Below are 24957 nucleotides of genomic sequence, written 5' to 3'. Positions count from 1 at the left end.
ACTGGCCACAACCGACTGGTAGAATAACTCCAGCATCTTGCTGCACACGTTGAAGGATCGAAGCTTTCTCAGGAAAAAGAGTCGACTCATCCCCTTCTTGTACACAGCGTTGATGTTGGCCTTCCAGTTCAGTCGGCTGTCGATGGAGACGCCCAGGTACTTGTACTCCTCCACCATGTCCACGTCCACTCCCAGGACACTCAGAGGTGTAGGAGCTGTCGCCTTCCTCCTGAAGTCCACCACCATCTCTCTGGTCTTGGCCACGTTCAGCCGAAGGCGATTCTCATCGGCCCACTTTACAAAGTCGCTCACCACTGCCCTGTACTCCTCCTCCCGTCCATCCCTAATACACCCGACCACTGCAGAGTCATCAGAGTACTTCTGCAGATGGCATGACTCCGTGTTGTACTGGAAGTCACTGATGTACAGGGTGAAGAGGAAGGGAGACAGAACAGTTCCCTGTGGGGCTCAACATCACTGACCACCGTTCCAGACAGCACACGGCCCATTCTGACAAACTGTGGCCTGCCTGTGAGGTAGTCAGTGATCCAGGAGATGGTGGGCGCATCCACACCGACCACCCGCAGCTTCTCACTCAGCAGCAGTGGCTGGATGGTGTTAAATGCACTGGAGAAGTCAAAGAAAGTGACTCTCACAGAGACACCGGTTCCATCCAGGTGCGACTGAGCTCGTTGCAGCAGGTAGATGATGGCGTCGTCCACTCCCACATGAGGCTGGTAAGCAAATTGCAGAGGGTCCAGCGATGATTTCACCTGCGGCCGGAGGTGGGCCAAGACCAGCCTCTCCAGCACCTTCATCACATGGGAGGTGAGGGTGACCGGTCGGTAGTCGTTGAGGCCAGATGGTGCTGACTTCTTTGGGACAGGGACCAGGCACGACGTCTTCCACAGCACCGGGACCTCCTCCTGCCTCAGGCTGAGGTTGAAGAGGTGCTGCAGGACACCAGACAGCTGGGTGGCACAGGTCTTTAGGACCCTGGGGCTGATGCCATAAAGTAGTTCACCTTATTGTTCGCCTCCTTTGTTCCCCTTAGCTGTATCCCTTATTTGTATGTTACGGCCTGTGCACCTAACGGCAACCGAAAGAGGCCGAAACACCTTTCTAAAACTCATACTCCTGAATTATAGATCTAAATATATCTTAATCTATGTGGTTCAATAATTCCAGGTTGAAGGTAGATAAAGGTCAAATAAAAGATTGTCAGTGGAAGACTAACTTTAAACTGTAGACAAAGACACATTTCCATTTGATTAGACAATAAAGATGTCTAATTTAATCTAGTTAGACTCTGTATTTATTCACACAAAACATAATACATTTTCTTCAATAAGGCAACACAATACTGTATATACATACAATGATCTATATGAAAACCATATTTTGACTTTATGTTGTTATTTCTTAACAAACGTCCTTCCTTATGATCACTAGCAAGTGTAAATAAATAGTTAAGTAAGTCATTTAAAAGAGGACCAAGTCATACTGTTAGTACATCCAATGCAACAATCCTTTACTCACAGCGGTATTTAGTAATTATTTATATATTTTAGCTGCAGTTCCACAATTTACGGGAATATAAAATAACCCTTTTTGAGCAGTAAAAGGGGCCCCGTGGAGTTTTCTTGGAAACAACTAAAATATGTTTACATTCAGTGTTGCTCACTAAAACTACTGTGTATCCTTGAAGTCGAACAAACGTGCCATAAAACATGTGCAGAGTGATTTAAGTATTTTACATCTAGTAGTGTTAACATCCATCATTAATAGCTTAAATAATTCATCTACACTGCCTTTTCTGGAGCATTGCTGTGTTTCTTCGTGAATTACCACCACCTGTTGATCAGTTTCGTAAAACCATCGGTGGGAATTCATACCACATGTTCACATGTATGAGACGTACAGAACAGGGACCCACTTCAAGAAAGACGGCTCCACAGCACTGCTAGCTCTAAAACTCCACAGGGAACTTTTACAACCTCCAACATCAGTTAAAAACCAAACAGAAACATTATTTGAAAACAACTAACTTCAAATATATTCCTTTTCAAGAACATCATCAACAGTAATGACATTTTTCATTATTCCCATTAGCATTATAAGATACATCAACACTGACATCATCATTGGGTTCTGGAGTGGGTACAAGCATGAGGTGCTTGTAGTTTGAAAACATTTAACTTTTTAAAAATTGTGAAGATCAACATTTCTTTTTTTGTGTGTGTCTGAATGTCCTTCCACAGTTATGGGCATGTTGAATATATATATTGTATGGAGCGATGCTGTTGGTCTGATACACATTATCTTCACAGCTGATGTACAACCATTTACAAAAATATAATTGTATTCTGCATTAACAACTGACAGTATAGTGATTAGTACTAGTTTAGACAGGACATTAAGTGACTAAAGTGAATAAAATACACAAACCAATGACACTATGGAAATAAGAAAACATAAAGTAATAGTACTATAATGTATATCACTGCATACAAAGCACAGAATACTGTCTGCCCAACCGATACATGAGCAACAGTACATGTTCCCGACAGCCATGTCACTCAGCTGCTTTTGACCTGCTTCCATTCATGGGAGGGTCGTGTTTCTAAAACAGGCTCTTTTGTCACGTTTCCCTGTGCAGTGAAACATGTAACATGGTAGCACAAAAATGTAGCATTTATAAGCAGTATATAAACAATTAATACTTAGTTTAAAACAACAACTGTTTTAAACTGTTTTCAAACATTGATTTAACAAATCAGTAGTGAATGCTAACAACAAAAACAGTCATTAAAACCAATTATAATGTGTTATAAACCATTCATGTACTGCTTATAAATGCTACTTTGACCCCAAATATAAGATAACTGACTGATAAGGCAAAACAGTGACTATAACTCAACGAAAAAGGGTAACTCTTTCTTAAAGCGTTGGATGTCAGCGTTTGTATGAAATATATTGAGATTAAACCTTCCATTTCTCAACATTAACAATTTACACCACACCTTAAATCTGCACACACAAATACACACTCCAAATAGTGTCTTCACACAACATGCTTGAACAGTTTTAATTCAACGAGATGCCTATATCTAACTCACTCTTTAACCAGCTATAAAAAGATGTGTAAGTCTGAGGAGAGAATGATTTAAACGACCTGAAGCCGCATGAATGTTGAGTAAACAGAAGCTGTAAGAAATATATTTGCTGTCAGGAAGAGTACAGATAAAACTACTAGTGTATTCATAGATTAGTTGATGGACAGGCAATTAATCTGCACTTATTGGTTTACACTTCTTTTTCATTGTTGAGAAAAATGCAAAAATGAACTGGATCCACCTTCTCAGATTTAATTATTTGACAATACAAAGTGTTTTTGTTGGGATTTCTGGAACATTAGTCTGAAAAAAATAAATTAAATGGACGTGTAATTGAATAGCACTTTTCTAGTCTTCTGACCAGTTTAACATTACATGAAATCCTTCACCCATTCACACCCATTCATACATTAATGGGAGGAGTTTAGGTTCTACCTGCATATCAGCAGTAAGTAGCATTCACACACATTCATACATCGTAGGCACAGAAAGGGTTAAGTGTCTTTCCCAAGGACACATCGACATGGGCTAGAGCCGGGGATCAAACCGCCGATCCTTTGATTGAAGCGCGACCCCACTCACCACTGAGTCACATTCGCCCATTGTGTTAACTTGAGAAATTCATTTCTCGGGAATTGTGATAATTATTTTCCACTCATTTTATTTCATAGATCAATTCATACTTGTTAGTTGAAGCCTTGGGCTTTTGAGTCCCAGTATGATTAACATGATAAAAGTAACAAACAATATTATTCTTGCACCTTATCTGTTGCATCAGTACATTTTTTCTTTCCTTTTCTTAACTCAATATTAGCACCTTTTCTTTTCAATACTGAATTGCGATGTCAAATATCTTCCCGATGGTATAAGTATGGTGTTCTGATTAGGGAGGCCATCCTTTCACCAGAAACATCATGTTCAGTACCTCCTGACATCAACGATCCCTCCCACTGGAGTGACTCTGGCTGAGTCACTGGCAGTGTGCGAGTGTCTAAACTCTCAGCCCACTCACTCTCCTGTGTGTGATCTGTTATATCAAAGGTTCTTCATATGGAGGGATCAATTGAATAAAAGGTATTGTAACAGTTTATCTCCACGCCTTCCTTTTTGTTAGAGTTGTTTTCATCCTGTCACACCATCTCGTCAATCCAACTCCCCTCACCTGCCTCTGATCACTCCCTCATTAGTCCCTCATTCCCTTCTCACCTGCAGCCCATCCCCTCATTAGTCCCTCACTATTTAGCTCCCTCACTTCCACTTGTCCTCTGCCAGATTGTCTTGTGTTTTAGTGCCAAGTTCTCCAGCGTTATTAGTATATATTCCTGACCTGCCTGTTCTGACCCTGCCTGCCTGCCCTGACCGCTGATTCTCTGCCCTGCCCCTTTTTGGACTTGTTTGCTTCCTTGACTGATCTCCCGGTTTTGACCCAGCTTGTACTCCTGTCTGAGTCGTGCTTTTGGGTCCACGCTAACAGCACCGTGACAGGTATAACACTGGAATGACAATCACGTCATCTTCTGTTGCCATGGTGTACTAATTGATTGAGCAGTTAAGCCAATTTGAAAAATATTTACTCAAATAAAGACTTATCTGCAGATCTGTATTCCCATCAGGCACACTTTTTAGTCAGCTTTACACCTTTAAATAGCAAAGAATGGATTGGCGTTGCCTGGAGACTGCACTGATGAATGAGATTCACTCACAGGAGTAACTGCTCTGAAGTGGTCCCTGAACATAAACACTTTACAAACACAGACAAAGAAGTCTCCAGGGCTCAGAAATGAAGAAAAAAAAAAAAAATTCTAAATAACCTTTCGAGGTGCAAACAACTGCAGCTAAGTTCATCAACATATAATCATCCTTTACAAACACACACACATGCACTGCAAACACACACGTACACACGCACACATCTCAGCTGTAGTTGTAGGTGAAGTTATAAGAGCTAGGTTCCTTCGGCACGGGGGGCGGGGCTTCAGGGATGGTGATGTTCTCAAGGTCGAGGAGGCGGAGCTTCATCTCCATGCTGATGAGAGTATCTAGGTCACTGCGCGTCAGGTCACTGCCCATCTCTCTGCCCAGCAGCGCACACAGCCCATCAGTCCAGATGCAGTACTGCTCCGAAAACCCACGGAGGAAGATGCATGAGAACATGTCCGTCACCGAGGCTACGCAGCGCTAAGTCAACAAAGGTTGATTTGACATCCAGATTCATAGAAATAGGGTATGCGTTTGAAATTAGAGTTACATGTTACTGCCTGATATACCTGTATTGGTGATAAACAGTATGTTTAAAAATGTTATATTGATATTACGTTGATAATAAACATTAATAAATTGAGCTTTTTTGCAGTTATGTAATAACATTTGCGCAAAAAAATTCAACACGCACAATAAACTAATAAACTTCCTCTTAATGCATACGATGTATTACTAATACATTTGCAGAGGTCAAATTTCATGCATGTATCTGACTATTGAAATTACATTTGTGGTAACACAAATAATGCCAGGACCAAGTTTTATAGTTAAAGCAGCAGCACTAATAATTGTGTTGGCCACACTGACATATTAACATTTATAGCAATATTGTTAGCAGTTACCTATTACATTATAACATGAGCATTTATTTGAAGTGGTGTTTTTGGCTAACTTGTTAACATTTCTCCAATGCTTTTTAGCTCCGTTTTGATTTCCACCAACTCCTGAGGAAAATATATGGCTCCTTAACTGCTAAATGCTCGTGTTAAACACATTTGACCCATTGTTCAAATTAATTTCGAATATTGTAGCTTGAGGCCTCACTGTTTCTGAGCTTACCTCGTACTTGTTTGGTGCAACAAAATTGAGCGTCTCGTCGGGATCATAGAGGACAGAGAAGGCTAACTCCAGCACCTCCTGAGAGAAGCAAACATGGCGACAAACACCATACTCAGTGACAGCAAAGAAGGAAAGAACAGCCTTGTGACTAAGATGACAATACAAAATAATTAATAAATAAACTAATAGTACCTTGTTTTGTTTCAGAGCACTTTTCTCTTTCATATGGGGGCAGTCCTTCCCGGTCACCACAGACTTGATGTCAGAGACGGGGACTGAGAGGACCATAAAGAGAAGTGTATTAAGGTCAGCCAACTGATAGATACAGTGGGGTCTGCTAGTGAATGTGCCATCCTGATTGTAATGAGAAGTTTATGAGTTGGGAGATGGAGCCACCTGACGAAATAAAAATCTTACTCTTGTCACTGAGTAGCTCAAAAGGCACTTCACCCTGAGGTGACTCATCGAGGTCTCCGTAGTGCAGCACTTTGTGATTCAGTGAGAGTCTGCAGAACCAAAACTTCTCTAGAAAAGAGGCAGAGAGACACAACAACACAATGCTTAGCTGATAATTAACAGCAGCAGTACTCCTGCCTCAGCAGAAAAAAAGCAAAGTGATTGTGTTGATACTGTGTGTACCTTGCCTTCGGCGGTTCCCCAGCTTGCGAAAACAGCTCCCCTCACACAGCCGGTTGAGACGCTGCTGCTTGATAAGCTCTAAAATCTCTGGTTGAATTCTCTCCCGCAGCTCACTGGAGGACAAATACAAGCATGAGCAACAAAAGGAAAAACCTGCATAAATGTGCACTATATTATTATTTAATTATAATTTTTTACTCCACACTGACATGATGGGAGGAGACTGGAAGTCGTCCTGGCTCATTCTCTCTGACTGCCGCAGACGGAGAATCTCTGAATAGTTCAAGCCTCGCAGTTTATTCTTTAGCTGGTCTAAAGATGACGGCTTCATTGCCAGAGCCCTGGTGATCTGCTCACGGACCACCTGCATCACCTGTTCAGGGTTTAAGCACATGGGATACACATTATCATATCTAGATGGATTGGTTTAAGTTATATTAATAATAATTTAGACTTCTATAGCGCTTTTCTAGTACACAAAGACGCTTTACAGGGGACAAGAGACAAACAGAACAAAACAACAAAGAAAGCATATTAAATGTTGCTTAAGTTCTAATAATCAATATTTGAGTCAGCTGTAGCTCATGGGGAGAGAAGTCGTCCCGCAACCACAAGGTACCCATTCAATCCCCGCTCTCCCCATATTTGCATGCAAGAAACTGAACCCTCAGTTGCACCCCGGCGCTTCACTGCAGCCCACTGCTCATTAATAAGTCAAATGCAGAGAAGAATGTTGCCACTGTGGGATCAATAATGTGTACATTAGTATTACATTAAATACAGTTAACTAGGGTGACTAGACATCTCAAAAAAATGTTGACAGTCAGGAAGTATGAGCAGTTCTTCCAAATACCTCATTATTTCTTACCTGCGTTTCTGGAAAATTAGACTAACACTGATTTTTTGTTTTAGCCTAATACAAACACAAAATACTGATCATTGTAAAACATTATTTAGGGGTGGGTAACTGTTATGCCACATGAATTGTGGCTGTTGGAGGTTTTGTATTGTTGTTGTTGTGTACTAACAAACTACACAGAGCGGGGACGCTGATCTGTACACATGACATCTATTGCTTCTGTCCATCCTGGAGAGGGATCCTCCTCTGTTGCTCTCCTGAAGGTTTCTTCCCTTTTTTCCCTGTGAAAGTTATTAAAATATTTTTTGGGGGATCTTTTTCTGACCCGATGTGAGGTCCTGGGTCATCGATGTCTTATGTGTACAGATTGTAGAGCCCTCTGAGGCAAATTTGTAATTTGTGATATCAGGCTATAGGAAATAAACTGAATTGAATGACGTTGAGGGATATTAAGCCACCTATAACTGACATGTGGCTTGGTGTCCTGGGATCTAGTCAACATCCAGCCAAAAAAGCAAAAATGTTACTGCGGGTACCAGGAGTAGTGTGGATGGAAACACCTGTGAACCGTGGCTGCCTTACAAGACACAGACGCGCGCCTACAAAGGTTGTTTGACCACTGCAACCCCCACCGACCCTATCCCGGATTTCACCCATGATTTATCTGGTGACCCTTTAAAATAGATGGTAGATGGTTCCAGTTATTATGCAACAAGAGATTATGTCCATTTTAATACATATTTGTATGAGTAGTATTTAAATGTGATAATCTGGACAAAGTACTTAGAATCAAAATCGACCTCATTCACAATACAATTGTTTAATTGTTAAATCTACAATGGTTTGTGTCAGTGGGAATTCTAACTTTACACACAGCAGAAGAATAAAGCTGCTACTGTAGTTTCTAAATTAACTTAAATATGAAGCGAGGCTCCAATTCATACTGAGCAAACCACAGTATGAATTCCTCCTTCAGGGTTCTTAGGTATGCAGTTTTTTCATTCATTACTTTTGTTAGGGTCCTTTTTTATATTCCAAAAGTTCTAGGCAGAATAATTTCCAAGTAGAGAAGATATCATTCTAATAGACGTATAGTTCAATAAACATCCAATAAAAAGTATATCTGTGAGCTCTGAGTTCAGAGGCAAGGACACAATGACAGTTGGGTCAAAGCAAGGATTGTAAACCTATATATATACACTACCGTTCAAAAGTTTGGGGTCACTTAGAAATGTCTTTATTTTTCAAAGAAAAGCACTGTTTTTTCAATAAAGATAACATTAAATTAATCAAAAATACACTCTATACATTGTTAATGTGGTAAATTAATATTCAAGGTGGAAGTGTCTGGTTTCTAATGAAATATCTCCATAGGTGTATAGGCCCATTTACAGCAACGATCACTCCAGTGTTCTAATGGTACTAATGGTACCTTAGAGGAAGACTAATGTCTGATTAGAAAACCCGTGCAATTATGCTAGCACAGCTGAAAACAGTTATGCTGGTGATATAAGCTATACAACTGGCCTTCCTTTGAGCTTGAAGTTTGTAGAACAAAATTAATACTTCAAATATTAATCAATGTCTTGACTATATTTTATATTCATTTGATAAATAAAAGTGTGATTTTTCATGGAAGACACGAAATTGCCTGGGTGACCCCAAACTTTTGAACGGTAGTGTATATGAATGTGAGAGCGCTTTAATCTTAGACCTTATTGAAGTCCTCAGCTGTGGCTCTCATCTCCTTCCAGGTTTTATTAAGTAGCTGGATGCAGACACAGAAGAACTCCTCCCATGCCCGGTCATGAGTGAAGAACATGGGATGGTAGTCGTTGCAGCCCTCATTAGCTACAAAAATTAAAATAGTCGAGAAATAAAGGTTAGTATAAGAGTCATTTTCTTCTCTCAGACACACACACTGGCCTGGCGTAATGAGTGTAATACCGTAATCTCAGAGTCATACAACAGCTTCACCTCATGTCAAACACAAATCTACTTACGCAATTCTCCAACTTGGAGAATCTCGCACAACATTCGAGTGAGTTCGATGGCACACCGGCCGAAGGGACATTCATGCTTGTCCTCGCGGCTGCTGTTCTCTAGCACAATCTGCCATGAGTGAGAAGACATGTTAGATGTGGCACCTCTGTAGCAAAGTCATCCACAATGACCAAAACCCACCCTGATATACGTGTCCTGGTGAACCTTGGCGAGGTACAGCATGTTGTCCAAAGCCAGCATTCCCGGAGGAGTTTGGGTGAAGTCCATGGCTGGATTCACATGGTTCTGCATTTAAAACAGAAATAATAAAGCATTCTAAAAACATTGAACTAAAAAATATAACTTCCTTTTTTAATCTATTTGTAACGCTGGTCTTACATTTTTTTTACGGAAGAAAGTGAGATCTATAGTGGAGACTTACAGTGAACCCCAGCATCTTATAGTCCTTGGTGTACATGGCCTTTCTCTTTTCTGTACCAGTGTGGTCATTTTCTCCATCGAAAGCAATCCTTCGCAGCTCAAATATGATGTCTCTCTGAGCCTGAACCACAGCAAGCCAACATGTTATCAAAATAATACAAAATCTAATCTCAGGGAAAATAGATCAGAAATTACATTTTCGCCTATGGAACATGTACACAGTGCACTTTGGGCATGGAGATTCAAAGGCCAGGTCTACTCTGTAAACAAGAACTGATGAAAACAAGCAGGAAAATGTAATGTAAATATAATTATCTAATCCTCTTTTTACACTTAGCGCTAATCAATTTGAGTGTAAACACAACTGAGATTATTAAAACCTTTAAAAGAAGCAGATCAACGCTTAATTAACCATGTTGTTGATTTGAAATTACCATAGATGTCTAATATTCTTTATATCATTTGTTGTATTACATTTTAACAGATTAAATTTAATTATCGAAACACACAAGCCAATAATCTGCCAAACAGAAAATTCACTATCTAAATGTTCACCTGGTCATTTGGATCCATTTTAGTCATCATTCGTTCCTCTAAAAGGTTGAAGGTCAATACTTGCAGCACATACAGCTGATGTGCCATTTCTGCTTTGATTGGTCGATTTCCTCTGATGACATGCTGGTGAAAGAAGAGCACTTCGTTAAGAGCAAAGCTTTGATATTTGGCTACAATTCGTGCACAGATGGCACACCAAGTCATACAGCACACACAAATATAAAAGCCTTATGGAGGGTTTTCTTCCAGTGAAGGAAAACTAAAAGTTATCTGTAACTAAAAATACCTGTAGCCTCAAACATAAAGCTAAAAATAACATGGCATCATAAAACCCACAGAGTCCAACAGGTAACAGGTCTCCTTAACAGACGAGCAGGTGTCCATCAGAGAACACAATGCTGGAGCTGCTCCAGAACGCCTCCTCAATGCAGCGTCTTCCACGCTAACATTTGCAGCGAGTTAAGTCAGACACTTGTTGGTGCCAAAAGGAATAATTTTCAGAGCAGATTTTGTGTCACATTTGCTCGTTCTTGGTCGCAGCTCTCCAAGTGAGTAGATCTACACATTCTGAACTGGTGGTCCCAGAGATAAACCTTTCAGCCCCCCAACGTCCATCAAAACCCAGTAAAGGACAGCCTCCTCGAAGGCTGAACAGAAATAATAATAATAATAATAAAATGTTGCCACTAGTTTCAAACCCAACCTTTTTACAACTGCTCAAATCCTTTATTCACACCTAGATATTTCACAGCAATCTGAAAACCTAATAACTCCTAAAGCAGAGCGTTTCAGATTTAATACTCACATTGAGGATGATGGATCGCAGATGTTTCTGAGCCAAAGTGCTTGCCATTTCCTGAGGGTAAAGAGATACGTTATTCCAGCACAAAGAGCAGATGGGGGAGATGCTTTATTACACAGCAAAGCAATACACAGCAGTAACTTTACAAAAGTCAACTAAAAGCAAATGGGAATTTTAAACAATGACTGAAATGCAGAAACTACATTTCCATCACTGGTTATAACTATTTTCCCTTCACCCCTTCTGTAAAACATTTTTAATCTGTCAACAGTCTGTCTGCTGCTGCATGGATTATATAGCGGCTTCCCATGACACAGAAAGAGATGGAGAGTGAGGAAGGAGAAGGGCTGTGGGATGAAGAGGACGCTATGAGATGCTGAGGGATGTCTACTCACAGTGAGGTGCTGCTCCAGTGGGTTAGTATACTCCTCCTACAGGTTGAAGGGAGGGAGGAGGGACGTGGGTGTAACAGTGATGGAAACAAAGAGCGCACACACATGGACAAATGAGATACAGAGATACATCACCGGCACAGCACGCAACGAAATAAGAACACAAAACAACATAATGTCAAATAAGAAGTAGTCACGACATTTAGCTGTTTGAAAAACCTCACATGGCCTACATGCCGAATCAGACGACAACACATTTATGTGACGACCACACAAGAACAGTGCAAATCTTTCACCCCACAGAGGAAAAGTTGATCCTTAAACCCCCCATTTATGCGTGAAGGTCACTGTGGTGTCCTGGTAGTTACCTTAGCGTAGATGTTAGTCATGTAACCTTAATCCGTCATTTTCTTCACCAAAAATAAACTGGAGAGACAACTCATCAGATCGTGACGTGTTTTAATGTTGTTGTACTGCTTTAGGATTATTTTCAACAAGTCTCCTTCATTTGAAAACTATAAAGTACAAAATACAACTATATTTTAAATAGTAGCTTCTCTGTAATGTTCTTGATTTTAGTACTGTGAGTGATCAGTTCAACAGTGCCAGCCACATACTTGATGTACTGTGTGTCCCTCTGATGAATTTATCTCAAAGAACTGACTCGTATTGCCCTCCAGTGGTCAACAGCAATAAGAGATGACTACATGTTCAAGGACTACTGTCTGGACATACTGTGCATCCTCATACAACCCACCATTTTTGAGAACTCAGGATTCGAGGAACTCTGTGTTCAGAGTTAAGAAATCCAAATATTACACAATTTAATGTTTAGTCTCAATATGCCCTAAATTCAAAGTAAAGTGGAGATTTACAATTTGAATACTCATACAAACACATTTTTTAAAGTCAGTCAAAGATGTATTTCTAATTTCTTAAGCACAAATCAGTGATATTGCAACATCTCACTGCCTCGTCCACTTGATGTTGCTATTGTGTGACATTTGGTCAAATGAAAGTGATTGATCCAAGTGTTTGGACAAATTATTAAAATACAGAGAATCCAGCATGAGCATCATTAGTGTAGCTTTTTGTCAAACATGTTACTTGTAAGCATTTATCATCTTCTTTTAACAGGCCCATGTCTTTCTTTTCCTGCACATTCTCAGCTCTGACTTCATGATCTCGTGCAATTTACTGTCAAATAGATACTGAAATCTGATATGAAAAAGTTTAAGTTTGTGACTGATAAAAGGATTGCAGATATCTTGCCAACAAAAATGTTGATTTTGTTGATCAAATGATAATAAATCTTAGTTTAAATAGTAAATGCTAAATAGTCAAATCTACTTATAAAGTTGAAAAACAATTAATATTCAAGTGAGATTTATTGTAATTATAGGATATAATTATAGAGTTTCTATGTTAAATTCTCACTCTGTGTTTATGTTTGTTTTTATAGGATCAAAACTTTAAAGTCTTGTTGTTTGATGGTAAAATACATAAGTAACACATACAAATCAAATTCCAACGTGGAGAACCATAATTATATACAAGACACACGCAGCGGGGCAAGTGACAATGTGTGAAACAGAATGAAACAATGCAGTATGCTCAGGCTGTGTGAGCTGGGACAGAAGATATCACTGCAGGGCGAGCGGACAAATGGACTATATTCACAATCACAAATGGTGTGATTGTGATGAGTAACATACTGGACAGACATCCAAAACAGCACTCGCTCCTTTGGTCTTTGTATATTTGGCTGTGCTACAAAGATATTTCAGAATATGTTTTGGAAGTTTCTGTCTGGAACTTAATATCAGATTTATTTATTTTTTGCCACATTTGTTACATAGTGAAACCACTGGCTGGCACGCTTGAGTAAAATAGAAATAAGCATTTTCTTTACTGAATTTGGTAAAAATAATCTTGAATTACTGCATTCTGCTCAGATTCAATCAAAGCAATTAGTCTCTTTCTCACAATCAGTCAACGTTTAGTTGGTCGACCTCGGTGAGCTTTTCTGAAATAATTGCAGAATATCAAATGTGCAAACTTCAAAGGAAAGCGAGAACTATTTTTAGTGAGTTTGTCATTAGGGTGATCACTGTCAGACAGAATAATGGCAGCTGGCAGACAGACGTCTTGTTCATGAGATTAGCTTTAGTAACCAACCTTCTGCCGCCCCCATTAGCAGCCAGAGAGAGACAATATCTGCAGCTCTGACACCAAGAACCATGCAACCATTATGAATAAATGTCAAAATCTTTTATGTATTTTATGGCTTTTTCAGGGTGCAGTGTTCGGATGGAACATTATTAGTATTCTAGCGTTGTCTATCTATTCTGTGTAATCAGTCCTTTTCTCTAATAGAGGGCACTGACCTGCCGTCTGTCTTCTGGTGCCTTCAGGAAAAGAGCATTGATGAGGGCGATGGCGTACGTTTGGATTTCTTGGTTTGACCTGAAGGAATATCAAGCATTGCAACAACCAGTTAGAAGCATCATGCTCCGCAAATGTCCTTATAGAGTTTTAACTCAAGAATAACGACTATGTTAAAAACAACAATAGACCTCACTTTTATCACTATAAATACTTAGGATGGGTGCAGGAAGTTTAGAGAACCCTCTTTCACACAATTCATCATTGTGTTATATGAGCAGTAAAACTAAGAGTATCTTAAACATATTAAAAAGTCCTTGGAAATATATTTATTTATTTCTAAAGACCAAAACCAACAACATGTATTTCCTAATATAGCTTTTACCTATGTGCCATTGAGCTCCATTGTTGCTTCAAAAAACATAAAGGTCACACTGTCGCACTGGGTGAAATATTCCATCAATACGATCAACAAGGGATTTTTGTATGTTATGTTTCGCAATCCCACACACACAACATCCTCCCACATGGTACAGCACTATGTCGTCCATCTCAGCCGAGAAGGGAGAAATATCTCGTAGTCCTTCCCGAGTCATGATATGGACACAAACCAAGACAAGCTACGCAGCTGCTTATTCACAGATTTGTAGCCGGGCTCTGGTGGAGAGTCATGTGTTCTGCAAACATCACTTTGAAGTACGTCTACACTCGCACACACAGATGAATAAGGAGCGAGTGTTTAAATTCGCTGCTGAAAGTAGTCCTTAACAAGACCGCTACTTGCTTCTGATTGAGTATGGTTTGCTCAAAACTAGATTGCCCAGCTGTTTTAGGAAATTATGAATATGAAGCATACATATGACCTCTTTGTAAGGATTATGTCTTAGTAGGAACCAATGGGCTCAGGTTAGAGAAGTAGAAAAGTATTGAAAGACGGACAATATATATATTTTTTTCATGGGAAAACCATTTTATAGAAGAACATCAGCCTTGGTATTTGATAGGGGTCATCTAAGCATCCTGAACTCACCCTTTAAATAGTGCCACGAGCCAAATATCGTAGCAAAATTCTAATATTTTATTTTCTAAGTTACCCCACAATGCTATAATCACACATCTGCCCCCCTCATATCAGAGTGCATGAAGCCCCTGTGCGTGTGTGTGTGCTCACACTTGCAGGTGCCCGATGAGCTGTCCAACGGTAATCTCTTGTGCCACACGATGGTAGAGGCTGTGGCTGTTGAGGACCATGCTTTCAAGGATGGCTAGAGAGCGCTGCAGGATGGACACGTCCACCATCGGCTGGTTCACATAGCCTGCAATCTGAGTGAGGACAGAGAAGACCAAGCAACATGAAGATGACTCTGAATCTTTAAAAACTGTGCGTCTCTGAATCAATTGAAAAGAGTTTGTAATCCTGAAAAGATTCAAATCAACAAGTTCCTTTCCTTATTAAATCGTAATGTAAATGTATCTGTAAAATAAAATCAAATAAATTCAGTTCAGAAATGTTTCAGATGACAAATAGTCACACACTGAAGGAGCTTGGAATAATGTGAAGAGTTGCTAGGCAACTGCAGCCTCTCTTTTATATGTAGGCCGAAAGGTTGGCCAAGTAAATACATAAAATGGTATGACTAAAAAAGGGATATAAAAAGACAGACCTTGAAATTGCACACAGTATAGATTTGTCTAGTGGGTGAAACTAATATGTCGGATGAAATGCTCTTGTGTTGGAGGAGGTACCTGTTTGATGAAGGAGAGGGAGATAAGGTCCCAGGACACAATGCCATGATCCATTAGCTCCAGGAAGGCAGTGAGAGTGAAGGCCAGCATTTCACCAAAGCTGAAGGAAGCAAAGAACAGTTATTAGAGGCCTTTTCACATCATTTGATCTGTTTTCCACGACCAAGCAATAATAGTACGCGTATAAAGAACTAAAAACATATTATTGCTGCGATAGAAAAACTAAATGTGTGCTTACTGAGTGCCACTCTCAACAAGACGTGCCAGCGTCCCAATGCCCTCCATATTGATGAACTCTGCGGCAAAGGTTGGGTCTGCGGACAGCTTGGCGAGCTCCTTCAAAGCCTCCAGCCGAGCGTCGATGCCATGGGATTGGATCCTCTCCAAGAGCTGACGAGCAGCGCGAGTCTGTCCGACACAAAAAAACGTTTACCTCGCCCACCGACTTAGTTATTTTATTGTGATACCGTGATTTTAAGGCGATGCATGAGGTCATCCTTAATCTGACCTATGTAAAAGTACTTGCAAATGATGTTGGTTTCTTGTATTATCTCCATTTGCTTTCAGTGTTAAACTGTTTAAATATTACAGCCAGAAAGTCAAGTCTTTTATTGGTCTTTTTGGATTTCAAGGAAACTTTTAGCCGTGTTGGATTTTTTTGATGAGACTACAATCTGATGTATAAAAAAACAGTACACATAATTTAGGTGTGTGAGGTGGATCTCAAGTGTTACTACAGCCTCAACTGAACATGGCTAACCCGTGTGGTAAAAACCTGCCTTTGTCTGAATAAATTCATTATATTTCCATGACTTTAACGAGCTAGCAAGAGAACTGATGAATAAAGCATTAAAGGCTCAGAACATGGAACATTTGGGCACAAAGCATGAGGAAATGCAGATCTACTTTGTATATGATTCAAAGTTGAACCAGGAAGTCGGTCAAGAAAAAGATCCAAGTTGTTTTAAATACGAACGCACAGCGCATTGTGTAGCAATTTGTTGAGTGTGTGTTGGTGGTGGAGGCGTGAGGTGCACCCACAGTGCATTTGAGAGGAAGGGTGGGATTAACCCTTGTGTTGCCTTCGGGTCAATTTGACCCGATTCAATGTTTCACCCTCCTGTCGCCTTCGGGTCAATATGACCCGATTCAATGTTTAACCCTCCTGTTACCTTTATATTTACTAACATATTTTACCCTTGAGGTCAATATGACCCCAGCTATTAAAATCTCCAGAAAATTATTAGAATTAATATTGTTTTCCAAGTTTAAGTGTGAGGTACTTTATGTTTGTTTGTTGACTCCCGAAAGAACACCGACATTAAACATTGAATCGGGTCAAATTGACCCGAAGGCAACACAAGGGTTAAGAAGAATATATTATTATACATTATTACTGAGGCTGGTATCCACCAAAGCAAATCACATCAACCCCTTTCATCAGCTGACAGTCATGTTATGAAGTCCAGACTAGCGTAACTTGCAAGACACAAAATGTTTGCCTGCAGCAAAGTAGAGTTTGGTGATGTTCACGTGCATTCACCTTAAGTCACCACAAAATAAGAAGCAAAACATTTAAGGAGAAACAAGAATAGATTGTACAATGAGTAACTGGTATTCTTGTTTCTGTATTATTTTTTAAATGATTAAACTTCTCTTTTTTTTAAGACACAACTGAACAGGAAGGAACAAAGATGACTCACAGGTGAAATGGCTAATCGGAGGATGGTCCCATTCTTGATTTCCCCCCGGCTCTATAAGAGAATAAAGGAAGATTTTGTTTCTGCACATTTAACACTAATTTACAATGCCATCAACTCAAGTTTAGGAATAAAACCGTGAAGCTCACCAGCTCAGTGATGTAAAGCTGAGGGCCATCAGCGTAACGCAGAGCAAACTGCTCGGAGCCTGATAAAGACCAGCTGAGGATGAGGAAAGGGAAGTTGACTTCATCAGTTCAGGTGTTAGATACCAACTAAAGAAGCAGTATAACTTGTTTTAATGCAGCATACAAAGATAATGTATGTATCTGTCCGAATCTGATTTCTGATTTTTTTTAAAAAACACTTTAAACCTTCATGATGTTTAAAAACGAGTTAAAAAGCTTATCCTGCCACCTCGTGTGCTCAGGGCACGTGAGCATGAGTCCTGACTGCGAGCTTCAGTTACATATCGTCCATCTTTGTGCAAATGTAATGCAATAGAACCAGATCCACAGCAATCACATGTTGACCAAAACAAAGTTGAAAGTCAGATTGCACCAAACTGAGAGATCGTGGAGGGTAATTGTTCAGTGGGTGTTAAAAGTATTATGCAAAGAATTCTCGGTTTGAAATGGAGGGAGGCAGTGGGTAGATACAGCTCAGAGGTGGATGGGTGAGATAAACAAATTGCAATATTCATCACTACAGTACACAACAAAAGAGCAGGTAAAACAAATATACAAAGCCAGCAGTAAGGCACACAATCACATGTTAGGATACAAGCAGATATGATGACAGATAAAAGAAAGACGTAAGGGGAAAGAATGGTCATATAAGGTATCAGCTGTTGGATCGTATCTCGGTGTGTGAACCACAGGAATGCTGTGACACTACTGGTGTCGACACAACTGCACCAACTGTGACCGGACTGGGCATTAAAAGTATAACAGCTACTGTTCTCTGACTTCTTTTTAGTCTTACATCTATCATCATCAAAAACATGTCGATAATATTCCATCATTTGGTCTTCAAACAGAAAGTCAGAATACAAATCAATACAAGGAAAATATTAAAATGTGTGGGAGTAATGCTTACCCATCACATACTTCCCGTATTATTGAGGACAACGGTCTTTTCTGCAAACAGAAAAAAAAATAACATATAATTAATAATAATAATAATAATAATAGCTTGTGTTAAGAGCACTTGCTTTTAAAAAGCATGTTTACATATCCTAAATCTACCTTTACTCATGAAGGGTTATTTTTCTAACAACCATTTTGGTACCTGTATTTTGAATTCTTAAAACACATCTCAACATTACTTTTACCTTTTAAAATGTAATTTAAATTACTTTTAGGTTCAGACACTAACAGCCAGTTGGAAGTTAGAAGAAGATGTGTATAATGTTTCACCCAAATACAGACCTGGTCCATCTCTAGAAGCTGAGCATTAGCACCGGGCCATTCAATAGCCACTTTCACGATGTCAGCTGGGGGCGGCATGGCGTTCTTATTACAGCACCCTGGAGAAGAAAAAGGAAATCAGATTTCTCTCTTGTACAACTTCACCTGTTGGATTCAAATCGTTTCTAAAACACTGTTTACTTCACATAAACTTTTAAACTGTGACATAAATGCTATTAGAAAATCTATAATTATTGACAACTAACCTGTTTAGAATGTGAACATTTTTTAATTTCAGTGTTTTTCTTACTCTGCAGTAGGTTACAATTTTGGAAGAGGAAAAAGGTTTGTGGTTTTTAATTTGTTAATTTAATAACTTCATAATAATATACATCACCAAAAGGAGACGCGTTGAGGGGGTCAGTCACAGCTCTGCTGTATAAACCACTGAGTCAGCTCCCCTGTGAACACACAAACCCACACAGTGGCCGTGTCAGTGTAAACCTTGTTTTCCTTAAAAAGCCCAAAATCTGCATCGCTGCATTTCCTCTCCTCTGAACTGAATCTGTCAGTGAACGGATCAATAAGCATGACTGTTTTACAAAACCACACACACACACACACACACAATCACACAGATCTTGACTGGGTCGAGCATTTTGCTTACTGAGCACTGGGTTTGCTGTGCTTTTGTTGCCCTCGGCATGTTATTATTATTTTCAATAAATCAGCCAAACATATTTACCAATTTACTTTTCAATGTCCTACCAAACTGGTTTTGTTCCAATTATTGTGGCATCATCTTGAAGAAGTCAAACTGGGTTTCCTGATATGCAACACAGCGTATTTTATGGTGTGACATATACAGGTATATAGAGTCTGACCTCTATCATCAGCCAATTTAGCTCATCACAAATAAATATTTGTTGGCCGATAGGTAAAGTTGCAATAATGAAAGGCCACCGTGTGTTTGAAGTAATTTAAAAGCAGCTTCCTAACAATTCTCAAATGTAAGGTACAATGCTAAATCAGGTGATATATTGCTGTCAGTTTTTTTAACTTTCATGTTTTATATTTGTTTAGATATTCTGATAGCTAACTCCTGAAAAGAGATGTAAAAGTATGTGAAAGAAAACACTATTGAAATATTACTATTTGTTATCACAGTGCTTCAAGAAATAGGGTTCACAAACTATAAATATTTTCATATTTTGCATTTGAGCAATGAAAAATGTAATTGACACACGAGCTGTGTAGAGACATTTACAATTTAGGTACATAACTGTCTGGCCATCCGCTCTCAGATTACATTTGAATGCTAACGCTCGTGTACAGTGGTCCCCAAACTAAGGCCCGTGGGCCGGACACGGCCCGCCTCCACATTTGGCCCGGCCACCTGAACAATACCAGAGATGCATTATGATTTTTTTTTCAGTCTGGCCACGCAAATCCTAGACTAGCCCCTGTCAAATAGAACAGAATAATAGATAGATAGATAGATATGTACTTTATTAATCCCCAAGGGGAAATTTGTCATAACAGTAGCAGCACCAATAAACTAAACACACAAGAATAAAAAATAAAATATAAAAAATGGCGAAAAGGTTAGGTAAGATCCCGGAAAGGGTTATTAATATTTGGTTATGTGTGACTTTCTGGAAAACAATAAATGTTTACATTTAAGCACCCCTGTGATCGTCACACGTTTTCTGTTACAAACTGACCCCGGCCCCCATCAAAGAAGGGAAAAGTTATGTGGCCCTCACAGGAAAAAGTTTGGGGATGTCCTGCTTATTATAACAGCCTTATTAAGGCTTATTAAACTGAAAACGTAACACAGCAGCAACCGGTCTTTGACAACAAAATGAGATCTTTCTCTGCTCCGATGGGAAATGAGCAAGAAAAGCTTTCTGACAGACTCTGCTGTTGATTGGAAGTCCTGATTGGAAATCGTTGGAAAGAAAAATCCTTTGCTCTTCAGGGTTTACGGCTTAAAGCTACTCATTTGAAAATAAATCCTAAACATCACCAAACTGTTCCAGACAGGTTTACTAGTGGTGTAGTACATCTAACCACTGCAGCACATTCTTTCTGAGTTTGATTCTATAAATATGTCCACCTGTCAGTCAACATCAACAATGGCTCAGACGTCTGACACTATTGTCCTTTTATCATTCATAAAGCCAAGAATGGTTTTGTTTGTAAGTTTATTCTTTTAAGATAACGCACTCAGTTGTCAGAGCATCATCACACTACAGCTGTTGGCTCCCTAGTGATGAAGACATCTCAAAGTTGGAACAGAAATTGTATAATAAATACTTATCACCCCTGAATACTTTCATTTCGATAACTTTGAACCACAGCATCATTCCGTTGTCTTCTCTCCATACTTTGTCACATAGTATTGTATGTGTGTGTTTAACATCAACAACAACAAATTAAGTTGGATTCTGCGAATGACAAGCAGTGAAAAACTGCCAATTCAATTCACAGTCTAAGCAGCCATCTGATGGAGCGACTGCACCGCCTCCACATCTTCAAGCAGGCTGCCATCATGTCACATAGTATGTGTTCTCTCTGAAGTTTCTTCTTGGATTAAAAAACACATTGAGATGTTTTTCTATGTTGCTAATCTACATTTTCAGCACCGACAGTTGGCTAAAGATATGCCCATTGTTCAGCAATGGGGTAAATACACACGCACACATATATATATATATATATATATATATACAGTATATATGTGTGTGTCAGTAGTGGTATATATATGTTATCTCTGCAGCATAGGTGTTTTTCTTAGTAGCATAGGACTGTCAATATTTATGATTTGTTATCCATTTACAATCATATCCCATTATTCATAATACAAAAAGTAATTAACTGTTTGATTTCTCCATTAATCATATGTTAAATAATTCAAAATGCAGTTCAAAATGAAAGTTCAGGTTTGACTCAGTCAAATACTATTAACATAAAGTTGACTATTCAAGAAGCGTTATAGATGGAATTTTTTATTTGCATATTACTAAAAACATGGACAATGGCTGATACCATAATAAATGATTGTATTCCAATTAATACACCATCTACTAGTAGCTCCACATATCTGCCTATGACTGAAATATACAGCCCAAACAAGCCCCAAACATTAGGTTTCATACATACCAGATAACTGTCTCATAAAGCCATTCTGATCAATTATCTGATTCTTCAGCATAGTCTGGATATGAGTATGACTGGCATATGTCACACATGCTTCTTACCATTAAATGAAACGCAATCTCTATATATAAATCTCTTTTCAACTGAACCTCCAAATGTGTAAAAACATTTACTCTTTTGAATTAAAACTATCTCGAATAACTAATGTCCAGGGTAACAGACTGAGAATGTATCTCAGATATTGTTCCTCACTTGAGATGTGAATTATTGGCGATTTTACCTCCTTTGAACTTCTATAATATAAATATGTTCTCGTACTTCTTAATACTTTGGGTTTCACTCAGTTTTGACACAAACCCGCTCACACCAATGGTGTTCCTGTCACATCACGTTCTTGTCAAATTTGAAGCAACACTAGCTTGTACTTGAATTTATGTCCACTTGTGCGTCAACTTCAACTTGACTCTGCGAGTAGCCTGTAGTCCGGGCTCCTTTCACTGCAGTGACAGAACCTGTCAAAACTGTACCAATGACTTGAAGGCAGCCCTTTCTCGTCTTTGGGATTCAGTTCAATTTCAGTTGCACTTCTTTCTCCTGAAACAAACCTGAAACAACGAAGTCTTCACCCTGGTTTAATGATCAAATCAAATGCCTTTCTTACAGGAGATTGCAACATAAATGAAAACCTGTTCGTTTGTTTTCCTATGGCACGAGTGTGTATTGAATTACAAGCTTACTCTGTCTGCCCATTTCTCTCACTTATCAGTCATAATAAACAGCTTTCTAGATTTATTTTTGACACTGTAGCCAAACTCCCGAAAAACAGCTGTTTTTAAACATTTCTTCAGATAAATAGATGAGATTAGATAAAAACGTAGTCCTTCTTCTTTAGTTACTTCTGCAGAATCTGCAATGCAATATGCAAAGGTCTCTCTCTCTCCCCCGCCCAACCCCCCTCCCCTGGCTGTCGGTGACCCTTTCCAGATGTTTGGGAGCTGGATATTTGTCCGCCAGGAAATGCAGCCTCTCCTTGTGTGTGTCCCTCTCTGCCTTGTGTATATGTACTTGTCTCCTTCTCCTTTAGCATGAATGGTGTGCTTGAACTTTGCCTCCTGTGTTCTGTCCTCTCTTTGGGGGAGAAGAGGTTGTGTCATTCAGGATCTGTTTGGCGTTGCTTAACATCCTCCCTGTTCCTCCTATATGCTCCAGTAAGTTAACAATCTATCCATACATTCCCTGATTGTCCATACTGTAATTGTAATATACATCCTGCCTCCACAATTGCTCTCCCTGAGTTTTTTCCCCCATTTTTGTGATTTCCCAATTTGTGATATTGGGCTATATAAAAATAATTGACTCAGTGGAAATGAGCCAGCATGCAAAGAACCTTTAAACGGACCCACCTGCAATTATGTCTATACATTATACACGTGTGCTTCTCTGCTGTATGAGATGCTGATGGAAACTACAAAGATACGTGATTAAGACGGTGTAATACCCTTCAGCACTGTCCTCTGACTGCTATGGAAGTCGACTGGGCAGCGACTGGGCTGCTGCACTGGGAGGTTTTAAGGGAGACCCCTGAGCAGCCTTACGCTGGTGGCAAAGCAACAACTGGGAAGGGAAGGAGCTTCCAGCCTGTAAAGAAATCCCCCGTGTGGTCTGAGCGTCGATTCAAAAGACTGCCGACGTCTGCTGTCCCCCACCAGATACTTGTTTTTGTTACCGCAACCCGGATGTTTCTGACGCCATTTTACTGTGTCCTCTAATGTGGTTAGGGGCTTCTGTCTCGGCTGCTTCAAATAAAACATGCACACATGGAGTGAAGCGCCGAACTTTGGAGAAGGCTAGTTAGCTAGCCTCCGTTAGTTACGCGGCGTGGCGCCCCCTCTGGTGGCACGACGCTGATTAGGAGATGACTGCTCCGTTACTGGAGAAAAACAGCGCAATTTATATTTCCATAGCAAGACTAAAATAACAAGACGAATGCAAAGTCTGGTTTTGCATGAAACGCGATAACAGTCCTCCGATGTTAGAAGAGTAGCCGTGTGTTGGCACGACCTGCGAGGTCTCAGACGTCTGAAGTCCCCGTTAATGCCGGCCAATACACGCTTCCTGTATCATCAAATAATATTTGTTTTAAAAGGTGGAAAGCTCGATTGATTGTGGATCGATCAGGCTGCACTAAAGCTAGGGTAACCGCGGGGGAGCGCACACACTGATGCGTGTGGTATTTCACGTTGGTGAAATCAATCACAACTCGTAATCATGTCGATAACGACATATTAAATTAAAACAGCTGCTATCACAGATTACATCTCGATATTCTCTGCGTGCAAGTAACAGCAAACGGCAAACGGCAAACTCACTCGCTATCAGTCAGTACCAGCGTTATTCTTCAGGAGGCGGCCAACGCTTGTCAGTCATCCAGCCATCTCCGCCTGCTCCTCCATTGCAGTCATGATGCAGCCGGTCAGTCGTGATGCTCACTGGCTTCGCTCAGAGACGGCTGAGCTGGAACTGAAGTGTCGATGCGCAGTGTTACTCACACAGGGGCTCAGTGCTCTCTTCTCTCTCTCTCTTCTCTCTCTCTCTGACACAATTCCACGCCTTGTAGGCGGGACAATGTAAATGTCACCGACTGGTAATGAGGCAGTCTCTTGATCTAAATTATTTGTGCACTATTAAACTAACATCTTCCTCACATGCATTATGTAGTATGAAATACATTAAGTTTTGTGTTGACTGATACAATGATTCAACTCCAACATCGTGACATTATACTTGTGTTCCAGGCACTAATTGACTGGAGCTGTTCTAATTGATTAATTTTTTCCTATCGAAACTCAAACAACAATTCTCTTTTTTACTGTTTTAGTAATAGTTTAGTAATAGTTCGTAGTACTACTGCCCATTGCCATATTGAGCATCTCTAAAGATTTCCTAAG

General features: G+C 39.8%; 1 protein-coding gene across 3 annotated transcripts; it reads right to left on the bottom strand.

Annotated features, from left to right (window-relative positions):
* Window positions 1–1292: 1292 nt before the first annotated feature.
* On the bottom strand, window positions 1293–24536 carry elmo2 (engulfment and cell motility 2). Of its 3 annotated transcripts, none has more exons than XM_056436576.1 (23): window positions 24379–24536; window positions 19245–19308; window positions 18869–18966; window positions 18537–18577; window positions 17588–17660; window positions 17442–17492; window positions 15977–16146; window positions 15739–15838; window positions 15164–15315; window positions 13995–14073; window positions 11611–11646; window positions 11219–11269; window positions 10414–10536; window positions 9860–9979; window positions 9619–9723; window positions 9438–9546; window positions 9149–9285; window positions 6785–6948; window positions 6576–6688; window positions 6354–6461; window positions 6129–6211; window positions 5937–6014; window positions 1293–5231 (listed from the first exon to the last, which is right to left on the bottom strand). In XM_056436576.1, exons 3-23 carry the CDS (start codon window positions 18944–18946, stop codon window positions 5031–5033), a joined length of 2172 nt encoding a protein of 723 aa, XP_056292551.1. In that variant the 5' UTR covers window positions 18947–18966; window positions 19245–19308; window positions 24379–24536; the 3' UTR covers window positions 1293–5030. The 3 variants fall into 3 exon arrangements, with proteins under 3 accessions (XP_056292551.1, XP_056292552.1, XP_056292553.1); XM_056436577.1 differs by having other exon boundaries at window positions 24396–24536; XM_056436578.1 differs by lacking the exons at window positions 19245–19308; window positions 24379–24536 and adding an exon at window positions 19114–19215.
* Window positions 24537–24957: the final 421 nt, after the last annotated feature.

This window comes from Pseudoliparis swirei, chromosome 18, assembly GCF_029220125.1.
Source record: "Pseudoliparis swirei isolate HS2019 ecotype Mariana Trench chromosome 18, NWPU_hadal_v1, whole genome shotgun sequence".
NCBI lineage: Eukaryota > Metazoa > Chordata > Actinopteri > Perciformes > Liparidae > Pseudoliparis > Pseudoliparis swirei.
The sequence above is the reverse complement of the archived record's forward strand: the minus strand, read 5'-3'. Positions and strand labels throughout refer to the sequence as shown.